Source organism: Colletes gigas, unplaced genomic scaffold, assembly GCF_013123115.1.
Source record: "Colletes gigas isolate AHSC1104 unplaced genomic scaffold, ASM1312311v1 Colletes_gigas_Sc00010, whole genome shotgun sequence".
Taxonomy (NCBI): domain Eukaryota; kingdom Metazoa; phylum Arthropoda; class Insecta; order Hymenoptera; family Colletidae; genus Colletes; species Colletes gigas.
Window position 1 is genome coordinate 8,797,451 of NW_025106639.1, and position 15,969 is coordinate 8,813,419.

The following is a 15,969-nucleotide window of genomic DNA, read 5'->3' on the forward strand; positions in this document are numbered from 1 at the left end:
GAGTTCCCTGTAATCCAATTAACCCCTCAGGTACGACGCAACTTTCAATTCTCGAGCGATGCAACGAGGCTCGACGCTGCAAACAGAGACTATCGTCAAATTTGATTCGTGAACGTGGAAGAATTTCGATTTTTCTACGAACAATACGCGACTAATTTGCCCAAGATACGAGATAATATCAACCCGTGAACTTCGTCGCCGAAATCGAGCCACGATCGGGCAAAAACGGTCGTTGAATTATTTATGGCCGGAAAAAGAGAAGAAGTTTGCGGGACCCGGTCAAGTATAGCGACGGTTCGATCCCTCTCTTCTTTTTCTTGGGGGGGCGCGCAGGCCAGCGAACCGAGGCGCGCGAATTTGCAAACAAATGATCTATTGTCACGGCGCCGCGGCGCTCCGTCGATCGACCAAGATTCCGCGGGACGATTTACAACGCGTCGACTGTCCGCTTTGTTCGCTAATTGTCGTCGCGTGCTCGATGTTATGCAAATCACGAGACTCGCTCTCCCGCCGAGGCAGCTTTTTGCAGACCCGTTTTTCGAACGAATCGACCGCCCTCCGCGCACGGAACAAACTTCCTTTCTATCAGGCGTATGCGAAACCTTCGCCTTACCAGCGTTCGAGCATAATTATTTGTTTGAAAGCCCCAAAACTTTTGATAAATGAATGTTGCACCGGCGAGATCGAAAAGAGATTCGACGATTCGGTCAAGCAGAGTCTCTCGTTCGGAACAAACGAAAGCTAGGTTTCGCTGGGAATTACCGTATCGCGAGCGGATTTGTATCTCGTTCGAAAGCGAAGTAGTCGTTGTTTTGCCTCAAGACCCGTGGTTCGCGTTCGAATCTCGCGAACAAACGAAGAAACGGCCGAGCACCGGGTCCTTTCTATTCGCGGTCCGAGCGGGAATAAAAAAGAACCGACACGCGTTCCGTTCTGATACGCGAGGAAAGTCAGGAATTGTTTTCACGTTCGTGGAAAATGACGTGACAGTAGGCGGTCGTGACCGTTCCATTTCTTCCTTCGTTTTTCCAGCGGAGACAGACGAGAAAAAGCAACGAGATCGAGTACAAGGAGTACAATCAACACGTTGTTCAGAGGCGCAGGATATCGCTTCGGGTAACCTTTCAGAGCATCTTAAAAGCCACACCTTCTTTGAAAAAGCTATTTTTTTTTAACAATATGTTTTTATAAAACGACGCTTAACGATGCACGCGCGACAGTCGACGAGCGCGCGAAATTCGTTCGCATTTATAGCAACGAGACCGAAAAAGAAGAAAGAGGAGGGAGCATTCCGTAAGAGTTCCTCGAAACGGAAATCGTCCGGTTGGAAACGAATTTTTTCGAACTACCGTTTTAATAGTGCCGACGAAGCTGAAATCTAGGCCACGTGGTTTTACGGAAACTATAATTACGTGTAGCATTGTGGAATAATTGTCGAGCGTACGTTCGTTTGCAGGTGCTCGAGCAAATAAAGACGGTCATAGAGAACCGGAACCAACTGGCCGCTGCGACCTCGTCGGATACCACGAACACCGTGCACGTAAGTGTCGAGACGAATCGGACCGTTTTTCCTTTTTTTTTATTTCACCTCCTCGTTACGCAATCCTTGGGAATACGATCCAACAGATTTCAAACGGATCGTCTTAACTCCGGGGGCCATTTTTTAATTAATCCGAGTTTCTAAATTCTTTAGAGAAAAAAAGAATCGCGGCGGGGACTTTTACTCGTCCATCGACCTCTTCCCGGCGAGACACCGGTCCAATATTTTCCCCGGCTTTTATCTCGATACGAAAGTGAAGAAAAGTCGCGGTAAAAGACGAGAACGAGACGAACGAAAAAAATTTATTAAGACGTTCATCCTTGGGAGATTTTTTTATGCTTCAAACACACTTTTGACGTTCTTCCTCATTCTTTGGCAGCTTTCGTAACGTTGCCTATCGACGATGACTGTTAACGGTTGGAACATTAGCAACGCGATAGCAACCGTTTACGTGCCCGTGGAGTGATTTCGGTACTATCTGACATTCCACTGTTCCAATATTCACGACTCCATTTACATAATTATAAACAAAGATATACGCGACGAACGATCGTTTAAATGTCTTAAAGCGTCAGAAGAGGGGATGGACGAGGAAAAAAGTCGATGACACGGCAAATGAATAGATTTCACGCCTCACCTTCCATAACTATTTAATTATGTCTGATGTCACTGTTCGTTTTTGCGTTTCAGGCTGTCGGTGAACGTTATCAGCAGGAAACCGCCGAGGTAAGATAGCACGACGAGTTTTCATTCCGAGTGTCGATGGCGGGTTTGCGCTGCGCTCTGCGATTCGGGCGAATAGTCGCGCTCGCGACGCGCACTTGTCCAGTCGTTTCACGCTGTCCAGTCTCTGATCCTCGCGAATCGCGTATAGTTCACGGACAGATCGTCTAAATGCATCGAGAAAACGTTTTAAATTCAGTCGACGGAATCGAACGGAGACAATCATGAACGAGTTCCACGGTGAAGTCTGTTAAAAAGAAAACGAAACAACAATGGCCGACGAAGGAGCCGCGAATCGCAGACCGTTCGGAATAATGTTGAACAAGGTTCTATTTCTGGCCTCGATCGTCTCGAATTTACGGAGAAACAGATTAAGGGTAAGGGGGAAGCGTCTCTTGTTCGTGTAACTTTCTCTCTCGTTTGACAGTTCGATACATTCGCGGGTCCGGCGACTCGTTTATTAATTACTTTCATTCGTTGCGTCACCTGCATTTACAAGCTGGTATATTTAGATCGACAGCGAAGGAAAATCAATTTGTAGTTTAAAACGTACGACTTTATCGTTTCGAGACGCGTCAACGCGTGGGCAGTGGAAAATAATTCCAAAATTCTTCGAGCACTTGTACCAGACACTGTCGTCCAAATGTTAAATCATAAATATAACAGTTTAGGGTGACAGTAACTGGATTATTTGTCCTGCATCCGAACCCCGAAGTTTAATCCGGACTTCCTTCGATTTTCAGAACCGTTTCTTCGGCTTTGAGAAGCAGGAGAGGGGCGGGGAGGAGAACCAAGCGAAGGTGAGTCCTTAATCCTTAATCCTGAGGATCTCGGTCCCGCCATTCGTCTGAACGCGGTAACGAGAAGAAAAACGAGCCGCGGACGTTTCGCTAATAGGCGTCTCGTAAATCAGTATCAGCCGGGCGAATTTCTGCGTGCAACAGGTGGCGAATGGCGGACCCGACAGAGACTCGTTAATTTTCCACGCGCGGTGTTTCGTTTGCGTTGCCAACCAGTCGGAAAAACGGTATCGTCGATCGCCAGGGAACCGCGTACGATCGAATGAAAACGTCGAAAGCAGCTGGTCGTCTCGAGATTTTATAACGAAAGAAAGAAAAATGAGAAGAAAATCGAGAAATAGCGGAATACGCAATTTATACGAAGTCTCCGGCGCGTTTTGCCCCCCCGAGACGAAATAAAATCGTTCTCGAGACAGTGGTTTCAGCGCCGACAGAATGTTTTACGTCCCTTTTACGGCGTTCTCGTTGTTCTGCTTCTCTCGCGATGGACTCGCGCCTCGCTTCTGCACCGCGGCACCCGTCGCTATTATTTCCAGCCATCGCGAATCTCCGCTCTCGCTGCTTTTATTGTGACACGCGACAACCGTTAAAACAATGTCGCGAGGAAAACGCTTCCACGAACTTGCGGCCGCTGAAAAACTGGGTTACGCTTTGTCCGATTCGGACGTTTGCTTTCTGCGCGCGTGAAACTCACCCGCGTTTAACTCACCCGCGTTTAAAAGTGCGTGGACGTGGCATTATCGAAAGTTGATCTCATCGAACGGGAAGGAGAATTGTTGGATTTGATGATATTGAAAGTCGCGGGGGGATTTAATATCGTCGGAGCGTACGGAGTGGAGGTGTTGTAGGACACGATAAACAACTGTTCGAAATAGACGGGGGAAAAAAACGTTCGAGAGTGAGCGCACAGTGAATAGGACACTGTAAGAACGACGCGATATGGAGTTTACCGTTACTTGGCCTGAAGACTCGTTACAGCGGGGATCAAGCCGTCGAATGCTTCGAGCAGACTTTCGAGGCGGCTTGCTTTCGGTTCATCGGGAAAGGATATATATCAGGGACGCTACGTCGCTGCTGGTAAAGTTGTTTTCGGTCGGTCAGTTCATCAATCAGATGTATCACAGACGAGATATACGAGTAGACCTTACTCAAAATTATTTTTAATTGGGAGAGTCAATTACAATCATTTTTGGTCACCAGACATGCCCCCGAAATCCCAACCATTTTCGAGAAAAAAATTCATTACCGAAAATATGATGCAAGACCAGAAATGTTTCTAGGATTTTCTTATTTTTAAAAATATGTTATAAAATTCCAAATTTGGAGAATCTAGACCCCAAGTTTTTACATCTGTGTGAACGTCCAGTTAATTTATTTAATTCATTGTTTTCATATTATCGAAAGAGTTTGTTTATCGGTAAAAGCGTTTTCAGTGGTGGCGCTCAAGTAGATACGGTCGGTAATGCACAGACAAGGGTAACGAGACTACTGCCGGTAGAGATCTCTGCCTCCGAGCGTGTCGATAAAACAGAACAGTCTGTGGTGTAGAGCTTATTAAAAAACAGTTTGCAGGCACCTGTAACACGACGCCCGAGTGATTAATAATACTCATTAACGAAACAGTATCGGTGACGCCAGCGTCCAACCATTCGCATTCAGCGCGGCACGAAAGTCGGAATTCCTTGCTTTTATCAATGCCTACAAATTCCTTATTAAACTTTCAACTTACCGACGAGATCACCGTGCCATAAATAGACTTTAACGAACAGAAATTAGTATTCGCTCGAGCGGGCAAAGACGAATTGGAACATCAAACGTTGGAAACTGCCGCGAGACTTTCTTTCGCCATTACGTAAAAATGCTTACAAGAGCACGACGCTCGCGGCACGGTTTTATGATGAATTTTTTTACCCCGATCGATGAGGTTGCACGCTCGAATATAATCTCGAACGTTTCGAAATTTCTTCACAAACCTTTGAACCATTTTTAAATGCAAAACTATCGCACTGATAGAAAATCCTTTTCGGAAGTTAATTATGTTCCAATTAACTCTATTATTGGATTTCTAACAGGATCATAAAATTCAAATAATTGAAAAACATCCGGGTTTGTATATTGCACAACACCGCGTCTACGAACGAGATATCGAGCATCGCTTTCCATTTCTTCGATCGTTAAATGTAATCGTGATCAGACGAATTCATGATTATTGTTACAATAAAATCGATCGACTCTTACGGAAGGTAATAAAGACGCAGGAATTGCACTTTCTCAATAAGAGGCAAGATTTTATTCAAACAATAATTAACCTACAGCAATTAAATTCGGAGAAAAAACCATTGCTATCGCCTATGAGTGACGAAATATTACAAATATTACATAATAATGCACAATGCAGTAGAACCAGCCATAATACTCGAACGTACGATAAGAAAAGAGGCATAGGTCATTTTGTTTGACAGAAAAGAATCGAACGGTGGCTTGAAATTCGCGGGGATCTCGATTATTAATTTCCCGGTTGGATCGTTCGCGTATCGGTCGACGAGATAATCGCCGGAAGATTTACAAGATGCTGTTGCATCTGTCTGCGTGTATAGCTTTTGACATTTGCGCGCGAGCATGTCCCAGGCGGAGGGTCCGGTAAGCCAGTTTGGTATTTGCGTGGCATTTATTGCACCGCGTTGCTTTCGTCGCGGAATGCCAGCAAGGCCAGCGGAATCCTTGCAGATCCTTGCCCGGAGGACTGTACCGTTACCGGCGTCGAATAAAACCTTCTCTCCTCTGTTTATCCAATAAATTGGTACGCCTGGCCGCGCGTCGCGTGCTCCAACGGCGAAAGGTCAACGAATACGCGCGGTTCCCCCTCGAAATTCAAACGTTTCCTTCTCGTTCGATGTTCCTCGACGTCGAAATTTCACGTAGGCTCGTCACGAACCGCCGTTGCGACAGGATATTCCGAAATTCGCCGCGGTTTCACCGACAATGTGCAACCCCAGGCCTAACCGACGAAGGCCTCGTTTCGACGAGTAAAAAGAATAATCCGAGGAGAGTTTTGAAACCGAAGAAACGCCGTCCGGAGAGACGTCGATTTTTGGAATCGTGCGGAGACGTAGTTTCCAAGGCCTTTTGCACTTTTGCAATCTCTGGCGAGTGAACTGCCCGAAACTCGGAACGATCGACCGCGAAGGTCTGCCCCGTTTACCGGATGTCGAAAAAGCGGAGAAGATCCATGGTCGCGTGCACGCGCGAGCGGTTTTCCGTTGCCTCGACGACACTCCGCGGATTACGAAAGGAAAAGAGGACGACTGAAATGGCGGTGGGGATGGTTACGGATAGGTCGGAGGAATATAGAGCGGACCAAGGTATCCCGATCGAGCGTGAACGGACTCGAGAAGCGTCGATCGCCGGCGAGAAAGACCCGGTTTTTAGAAAGCAACGCGTTCACGCCGGTTCTGCTACGTTTTCGCGGTGTCGAAACGTTTTGTCAGAACGTAGCGAATGTCTAGGTAACAGGCCCACGGTGGAGGGGAACGGGGGAGTATCCGCGGTGGTGCTTCGAACGAACAGCTGGCAGCCAACAAGATTGGTAGCACCGTTACCGCTGCTTGTCCGATTCCTCGTAGATCAGTCTCCTCGATCGTACGTCGTCCCTGTCTTTCTCTTGTCAGGGGTCATTAGTCTTCAGTGGCGTATCAGGACAGGATTTGCCTCGCGTTCCTGCGTACTTGGGAGCCTGATCCTTCGACTCCTTGCGGTTACCAGCTCGCTCGAAACGACCGCGAGACGCCAGAGGAGTTTGAAATCTTGGTTACTCGACAACTCGGATAGCACGGTAGTTCCTCGTTGATATTCGCTACCGTTTCATCCCCGCCAATTCCTGGAACCGAAAAATACGGATAAAACGGTGATGTTCGAGCGTCGGGTTTCCAGATTGGCACAGATCGGAGTCGCAGAAGTCGTCACGCGAGAGTTTCGTTTTAACGAAGTTACCGGAAGCCCGCGAGTCGACCATATCCCGGATTGGTGGAGCCGCGTTATCGGGTCGTTTCGTGTGGCTCCCGATCCCGCGATTACGTCCCTGTCACCTGCGCGCCTGCCATTGCCACTTCTACCCGCCGAAAGTCAACCAGCCGAGGAGAAAGAATATCGCCCGTTGCGAGCAGCCAGTACCACGACGCGTTTTCCGCACGCGACACGCGTACGCGCGCGCCTCCGTCCTCGTTTGTACACCGGTTCGCGCGAAAGGGCTTCCCTCGCGTACTTTTTCGATCGATCACCGGCCAGCGAAGGTCGAGGAGGCGGCTAGCACACGAAGCTAGCGGTTTCCAGCGGATCCTAAGCTTCTTCCCCCGACAGTCGTGCGAGCCGATTCTTCGCGCGAACAGTGAACATCGTGTGCTCTGCGCGGGGATCCGTTGCATCGTTCTACCGGAAATCGAAGTCCCCCCAGGGTGTTACGATCGTGGCAAGTTCATCGTAGCAGTGATCGCGAAAAGTATTCGTTCCTCGTCGGGCCACCGGTGCATATTTACGAGTCCAGTGAATTTTACTCGTGATTGATCGGAAAGTTCGCGATGGATAGCGTTATCAAACGAAAGTTTGGTCTCCTCGAGGAATAAGTACTTTTCCGTTACGAACGCTCGCTGGAAGAAAGTTTTCGTGCAGATAACTGAATCTTCGATACGCGATCGATAGCACACTCGAAGGACGATAAGAATAGGAAATTATCTGTTAATTATCTCCGTAAGAAATGGTTTGCAATTGGTTGTCGTTGGTCTCCGGTATCGTTTACGGAATCAAACGGCTGCGGTTAGCTCGAGATGGAAATACAACGATCGGGTTCCAAGATCGTTAAATCGAGAGCGAAGGATTCACCGCGTTCGGCAATCAGACCGAGTCGATCGGTCAATTCCGAGACGGATAAACGACTCTCGATGTCGGTATCGAGCTGACGTTGGAAATTAGCATGCTTCCTCCATTCGTTGTACTTCCTCTTCCCTCGCTTCAGTACACGCACGCATTCGACGTAACGGCTCTTGCTCCTTTTACAACAAACTTTTTCCACGTTTAATCGATCGACGTTTCGCTCTTTTATCAACGTTTCGTCGCTCTTTCGCGGTTTCTTGCTCGACGGGCCGCGAAATTTTCTTCTTCCGGGTCGTGGAAACCGCGAAATCGAGCAGATCTTCGCGTCGGCGATTGTTGTTCGTTCGTTGCGTTGTTCGAATCGACGAAACGACCGTGTTCCCGATCTCTTTTGCCCCGGTGTCGTTGACTCCCGCGGTGCGTTACCGCGTTTCATCGAATCTACGTGCTCCGTTCAGCGGCCATTTAAATATTTATAAGGCCGGATCATACGAATTCGTTCTACGTCCGCGATCGGAGTTTTCAGAATCTCAAGCGGCGTACGGTGAAATATCGCCTCTGAAACAAAGGCAAGGAATCGTTGAAAAGTCATCGATGCGACTCGGAAAAACGAGACGATCGTTGCCTCGGCTCGAGGTTGAAACCCAATACCGATCAGATTGGATTTTTCATCCGGCGGAACAACAACGTGTCTCGCGTTACATCGTCGCGATCGATCGTCCTGCGAAAGAAATCCATCGTCCGGCTTTTCCTTTCGATTCGCTTTCTTTGTGCTCCGCGCGATCGAAATCGATCGAAAGAGAACAGCTCGAAAACGAAGTCGATTTCCCGTTTCTTCCACGAGATTCGACAAAGTCTCGCGTAAAAAGAGGATAACGAGAACGAGATTCGGCGATGTTTATCGCGCCGATAAAATCCGGTCTTGGGCCGCGCAATTAGCCGCTGCGATCTGACGAAACGTTCACCGTGAGAACTAGGCGAACCTCAAATCGTACGGCGTTGTGTGTCGCTTCGCGAAACGAGTTCTCTTTCGCTCGAAACGAGTTCTTGAGGACGCGTTAGCGGCGTGACCGAGGTTGCAGATGAAAGAGAAGAAAACGTAATCGCGGTGTTCTCGCGATATATGCACCGACGCCCGTGAATTTAACCCATTTCTTTCGTACCGTTCTCGCGACGTTGCGCACTTCCGTTTCATTCCTGCGTTGTGGTCCAATAACTCCGCCACGAGTATCTTTGCGTTAAAAGATTTACGTGCAATTCCTCGTGCACGAAACGACAGCGATGGGTCTGCAATTAGCTTCGATCGGTTCGTACAAGGTATTAAAAGCCAGTGTCGGTTGTTTAATTGGTTCCTACACCACGCTTCCAGTTTCAGTTCTCAGTGAAAACTGGTCGTGTAAACTAAACTTACTAAACAACTAAACTTACAAATATTCTGCCCGAGCGGCTTTCGAGATTTATTTTTTTCTTCATTGGTAAACGAGTTAGCCCTCTTATTGCGATCGCGTAAGCGAAAGTATATAAATAAAAAAGAGAACGCATTTAGCAAATACGGCGAGTACGGTTGCGCAATATCAGATTGCAAAGTTGAATTATACAATTTCTTATTTGTATCAACTATCATTGAATTATATAATTTCTGTTTGTGCTGTCCGCGTTTTCTGAGAGTTGAGATCTCGGTTCCATTTTCAAATCGGGTAACAGTTTCGAAGGGGAACAGCGACGAAGCAATCTCGGTGAAAACATCGTTCCCGATCCGTCGCGGTGGATGCATTTTCACGCGACCCGTGGATCATTTTCGTCCTCCCCGCCTCTCTCTTTCCGCGTATTTTTTTCTTCCTCTGTCCGTGTTTTACGACAATGCCACGGAAACGCGAGCACGCCGGTCGGTATGGCGTGCCAGATTTCCAACATCCTGCTGACACGCAACTCCGCTCGTGCCTCGTCGCCGACGGAACCATAGTTCGATCGGCGTCGTTTACCCAGGGCCGTGTAACTGAAAACGAAACAGAACTCGAAGACATTCGTAACACGCGCAAAAGGGAATTCATCGCCAACGAGATCGTAACAACAGGATCGTCGTAACGATCACGGTTTCGGTTTCTGTCTTGTAATTTGCACAATTTGCTTTGCTTTCCATGCCCGTGAAAGTGCCCGATCCGGCGCGATCGTAAACCGGACGGCGCGAATTAACTCGTTCGGATCGGTGCGCGTGAAAATCGATATCCAGCGTACAAAGTAAAACGGTATCGAACTAATAATCCCTGGTACAGAAGCGTGGAATAAGGGAAACGTTGAACCTGCGGGGGATTCGTGTCGCGTGAACAAAACTAACGGTGAACGCGAGAAACACCGAGCAATAAAGCAAATTGAGTATGATGGCACAATAAGATACAACGAATCGACTGGCCAGCTGCCAGGGAAACGGACGACAGGCGGACTTTGCCCCCGTAGATCGTGGCCAACGTGGAAATCGATCTTGATCGGATCTTCGCGAGGAGATGTGGGCCACCGATACGTCCAGGGACCGAGATCTAATCGCGACCACAGCCTGTTAACTGTTTTTTAGCCGCTTCGCGTTAAACGTCGCGACGTATCGTTGATTCCAACTCTGTGCGTGATCTTCGATCGCAAACTGTTCCCTGCTCTGTGATCTTCTGCCCTCCTCGGCCATCTTTACTTACCACGGATGTGTAAATCGATTTTTAATCGACGTTATACTGTACACGCTGTAAGGTTCATAAAATCTGCAAACTTTGCCTGTTCTTTTCCATTTGCGTATTGATTCTGTATTCGTTTATCTCTTAATGAGATCGTTTGGCGTAGAAATGGGTTTCAGCGTATAACGTTTCCGGTACACGTGGCACGGGTATTCGTGTCTAGGATACGTGTAAACTGTAAGTTTGATCGATAAAGCCGTAATGACGAATGTTTGGCTTCGATACGTGTGTGTGTGGGTAGCAAGGTAAACGTGGCCACGAAAACGAGGCTGATTCATCCGATTTGCGAAAAAGGCAACATGCTTTGTCGATTCGTTCCGTCGACTGATTCACGAACGCCACGGACCTGCTTAATCTCTTTATTCGGTGCAACCGACGTTGCACGCAGTTTCTTATCATGGGTCGATTACCGGTAAATAAATGAATAAACGAACGGGTATTCATATTCGGTATCCGGTGAATAATTTTCCGATCGAGCCTGATCCCGTTCGGCTGGTCGAGACGTCGCCGGTTGCGCAATCCCGTTCGAGTTTTCTTCTCCTCCGCGGCGCGTCGACGTCACTTTCTCTTCTCTCGTGGAAAATTATTATGTTCCGCAATTTCCGCCGGGTATCCTACGTACGTATCCGGTTGGAATGCAAGCGGACAGATCGCGTACAGGTGGTAGCATAGGTGTGACCGACTGCAGAAACAGCGCCCAGGGATTTTGCAATGATCGAAGGTGTTGCGCGCGCACTCGGAGCCGAGCGTCGGAATATTCCTGTAACTTTTAGTCGGTAAAAAACCGATTAATAGGCTACCGTTCGGCGAAGCCTGATCATTCTTTGGTCTCGAGGATCCCTCCTCGTAGCTGGTTGAACGTCCACGCACGGTTCGCGACCGAGTTTGCTCCTAAGGGGCACACTCGCATCTCTTGATCGCGAAGGATTTGCGGAGAGGTATTGAGTAAACATCGTGGGCGATCGACGTGGGCACGTCTTTGGCCTGGTTGTTGCTTGAGAAACGATCGCTGGCTCCAGCGTTAACATCAAACGAACGGTCCTCCAGTTTGTTGTCGATTCGCGGAGGGAAAGTGCATCTTATCAATCGTTTCGACGAAACGACGCGAAAGAACGTGGTTTCCTTGCCAAAGCGATACAGATTCCGCAGCATTGTGCCCGTGACAGTTGCTCGAGGCCGCGATTTCGTCGAAAGGATGGAAGGTCGCGTGAGAAGCGCTCGGGATCTCGAAGATCTGCCACTGCCGTGAAATCCTGAGAAAAACGACACGCGTTAACCGCGAAAACCGAGCAAGCGAGATCAGCAATTAGGGAGCGAGCGCGATTGTTCGTCGATCGAACCTTTGAGATAGCCTCTGACCCGTGCAAACCATTTCTTTCGCAGTCATGGGCTCCTGGTTTTTAATAAATCGTAATAGAATACCGTGGTAAGAGGAGTTACGAGATTCGAAGCCACGAAAGCTGGTTTTAATCTCGTTACGAGCTATTGGCTGTTTCTTTGACGAATCGGTGTCCGGCAGAATAATTTCCAGACTTCTTAAAGTCCCAGACCGTGGGATTCGTTGGTTGAATTCTCTGTGAAACGCTTGCAGGAGGTTCGCGACCGGTAATTCGAGTTCCCGGTGCCCTATGACGTTGATCTCGCGACCGTTGGAAAATCCCTGCATCGAAGGGAGAGCGGATCGATCGTCGGTGTAGCGTGTGTTTCGAGATCGAGGGGAAGAGGATACGAGAATCATGGTGGTGTCTCACCGCGAGAGCAGCATCTCGTCGAACATACGCGCGATAATCGAGCAGCTGAACCTGAACCCGGTGGAGAGGAGACGATTGATCGACCGGACCAAGCAGGACACGACGCGATGCAAGAGCTTCCCGAGCGTTCAGACCGCGGCGAAGATCAGCATCGGCGTCTACGGTTGCAAGGAGCAGGTCGAGTACAAGATCCCGGCGCCGATCAGGCGGATGTACAAGCTCGAGGATCGCTCGAAACCCAAGCCGGAAACCGGGCAGAAGATCGCGATCAGAAGAGAGGCGAAGGACGACGCGATCGAGGTAATCGATCACCAGGGATTCGACAATCCTCGATCGTCGCGTAATCACGCTCGATTTATCGTTCTGTTCGCGAGTTCGTGAGCATTTTCACGCGTGCAATTTGTCGCTTTGGTCTTGTGGGATTATCCGCGTTGGGATTTAATACTGAAATACTGGTTAAGCCACGTTTAACCCTTTGCACACAATTTTTATCTCAGGAGCTCCTTTGTCGACATTTTTTCAAGTCCAAACCAAGGAGATATACACTTGAACAATAATGTAAATAAAACAGATATTTAATTGAATTTGTTTAAATTTGCCCTACTTTTTAGCTAACGTAAATTTCAAATAAAACACTTAAAAGCGTTTGGAAGCTGCTGGAAACAAAATTCAAGTATAATTCGGTGTGCAAAGGGTTAAAAAAAGTTACCTTTACGACCGAAACGCGTACTCACCTTGCGATAATGGGAGAGAATGCTCACGGACTCGCGAACCATCCCCCCAATGCTGTAATAAAGTGAATTATTACGTGAATCTGGACGAAAGGGCAAGGCCAGCGTGGACAAGATCGGATCGATAAGATCGTCGCGTAAAATGGAGGATCGGTCGAGGCCGAAGCCAGAGAACAGACGGATGATCCTTCAGGCTGAGAAAGAGCAACCCGTACGTACCGTAATCGATCAGATCCCGCAACTTTGACGCTAATAGATACGAGATAGAATCGTTCGCTTTTAATCGACCCGCGACCCGCTATCGGTTGTTCACGACCACTGTTCGATTCGATGTGTCCGTCAAATGATAGGATAAGGCGGTGGATCGGTCGATGGGGTCCGTTAGGCCTCCGTGCAGGATCGAGGATCGACCACGCTTCAAGCCGGAAGCGAGACAGAGGATCCCGCCGGTCATCAAAGAGGCTGCTCCACGGATCGAGGAGACCGAGAAGATCGAGGTAATCGATCGACCACCGAACGAGACACAGTATACAGTATTTCAATTGTATAAAAATAGTCGTAAGACCGTTAAATCCGTCCCCTTTCCTACATTCGAGCGATCATCGATGTTAATCATTGTGCAAGATTGATCGTATTTGTTTGACGGAGCATTGCAACGGTGTAACTGGGGCTGTTTGTTGCCTGGTTACGTTTTGAACGATAATGAGCACCGGTAGCACAAACGAAACCTTTTCTCGGTGAAGAAGTGTCTTTCGAGACGGCACCTGCAACCGGTTCCGAACGGCCGCGGTTAACTGGCTGCACTCGCTCGCCCCGATAGCGGTTAATACCGTTATGGTCGGCGCTTTGGACGCGCGGCCCGAAAGACCAGAAACAATGTCGCGAAATAATTCGTTTCGATGTCCCCCCCCGTGAATCGAATAGGGCTCGTTGGCAACGTAACACCGATCTAAAATAGTTCGAACCGGTTCGATCCGGTGAAAAAAGACTGGATTTTTAATAAACTGGGTCAACGTTAATTGTGCCTTGTTTCTTTTGCCAGAACTCAACGTCGTCGAAGGACGCGATCGATCGAGTTATACCTGTGGCCAAAGAAGACTTACGTGAGTACCGCGTCGACATCTTTTAACGCGATGTTCGTCGATCGAACGAACTTGCAACAAGACAAATGTCATTAGCATATTTAGGGGTTTGAGACAATCATCTACAAAGCTTCCGTTTCATTAATTCAATTAATAAAAATGTGAATTTGCATAAAGATCCGCGGTCTAGTCATTAGTCTACATATAATAAGAAAATGGCACGTTCATAAAGATCGATATCTCTAGTAAGAATAAGAGGACTAATTTTAAAGTGTGTCGTCACCGAGTCCATTTTGTTTTAAAAGGCAAGAACAACTAATAGACTGATTGAAGGTAGTTTTCGTTTGCCAAACAGCGGAATTAGAGAGCGCTAGCTTGAACCATACAGCGGCCCATCACCGAATCTCGGTGAGGCCAAAGAACCGGAGGCCACCGAGACGCACAACTTCGCAGACGGCGAACACGTCCGTGTCGACGATTACGACCATCGCGGAGGACTCGTTGGATAGTTTGGAACCACATCCGGTCACCGTGAGCAGCGCCGCGTCGTCGCCTACAGAGCCTAAGAATATAACAGTCGCGAGGAAATCGTCGAGTCGGTTATCGCGCACGTCGGACATCTTCGAGGAGCTGGAGTCGAAACTGCCGAGGAAACCGTCGAGCAGCGTGGCCTCCTTATCTCCGGACAGCCTGGACGCCATGAACGCGTCGAGGACGAGCGTGGAGACGAACGAGGATCAGGAGGCTAGGCCAATCGTCAGGAAATCCTCGAATCGGACGACCAAGAGTTCGGAAATGTTCGAGGAGCTGGAGTCGAAGTTACCTCGCAGGAGATCCTCCAACCGATTGTCGAAATCTCCGGACAGCCTCGAGGTGACGTCCTGCTGGTTCTCCAAGTCCACCGAGGGCTTCGACAAGCTGATGGAGTACGAGGAATCGAAGCCAGTCGTACGAAGGTTGCTCAACCCGATCTCGAAGTCGTCGGATCGCGTATCGAAATCCTCCGACAGCCTGGAGGCCATCGAGGCGTTGACCAGCGACGAGTCCATCGAGCGTAGAAGAAGCAGCTTCGAGTTCCGCGGGCGCAGAACGTCCAAAAATATCTCCAAGTCCTCGGAGAACTTCGAGGCCCTGGAGCAAGCTCAGGCCAACACGGACACCATCGTGCAAGAGCTGCAGAAACGTAGCAGCATCTCGGACATCAACCTGTCCAGGGGGAGGCGATTGTCGAAGAGCATCTCGAAATCGTCGGAGAGCTTCGAGAGGATCGAGATCGGCGAAACGAAGGACACGGAGGAGGACAGAGACAGCTTGGGTAAATGCTGCAGGAGATCGTCCAAGAGGATGTCCTTCGAGAGCTCGGACAATTTGGAGCTGGACGACCGATTGGAGAACAGAAGGATCAGGAGGACACCCAAGAGAATACCGAGCACCAGTTTCGTGGACATCGTGCCCGCGGACGATCAAGAGGAGGAGAAGAGACCGATGCCGGTCAGGAAGTCGTCCAGGCTGCAAAAATCCTCCGAGAGCTCGGAACTTGGCAGCACGGACACCCTGGACTCTGAGAGAAGGAACAAATCCTCCGAGAGTACGGAGACCCTTGACAGTTTGGAGAGAGACTTGGACCAGGACAGGAAGCAAGAGGAACTCGCGGACGGTGTTATGGACAAACGCGAAAAGAACGTGAGTTCCTTTAGAGTGTTATACAATTAATTAAATTAAAAAAAAAAAATTTATTAAATATGTTGAATAAAAT

At 48.7% G+C, this 15,969-nt stretch overlaps 1 protein-coding gene across 2 annotated transcripts in view; it reads left to right on the forward strand.

The window, feature by feature from the left end:
* LOC122397894 overlaps positions 1 to 15,969 on the forward strand; it is a 58,755-nt gene that overhangs the window by 39,699 nt on the left and 3,087 nt on the right. The window contains exons 6-11 of one of the 2 annotated variants that reach the window (XM_043397366.1): positions 1,033 to 1,116; positions 1,457 to 1,540; positions 3,007 to 3,063; positions 13,482 to 13,628; positions 14,174 to 14,234; positions 14,569 to 15,896. In XM_043397366.1, the coding sequence (XP_043253301.1) occupies positions 1,033 to 1,116; positions 1,457 to 1,540; positions 3,007 to 3,063; positions 13,482 to 13,628; positions 14,174 to 14,234; positions 14,569 to 15,896 (1,761 nt within the window). Of the gene's footprint in view, positions 1 to 1,032; positions 1,117 to 1,456; positions 1,541 to 3,006; positions 3,064 to 12,153; positions 12,701 to 13,225; positions 13,343 to 13,481; positions 13,629 to 14,173; positions 14,235 to 14,568; positions 15,897 to 15,969 lie in introns of those variants that run through there. The other variant, XM_043397367.1, reaches the window with a different exon arrangement.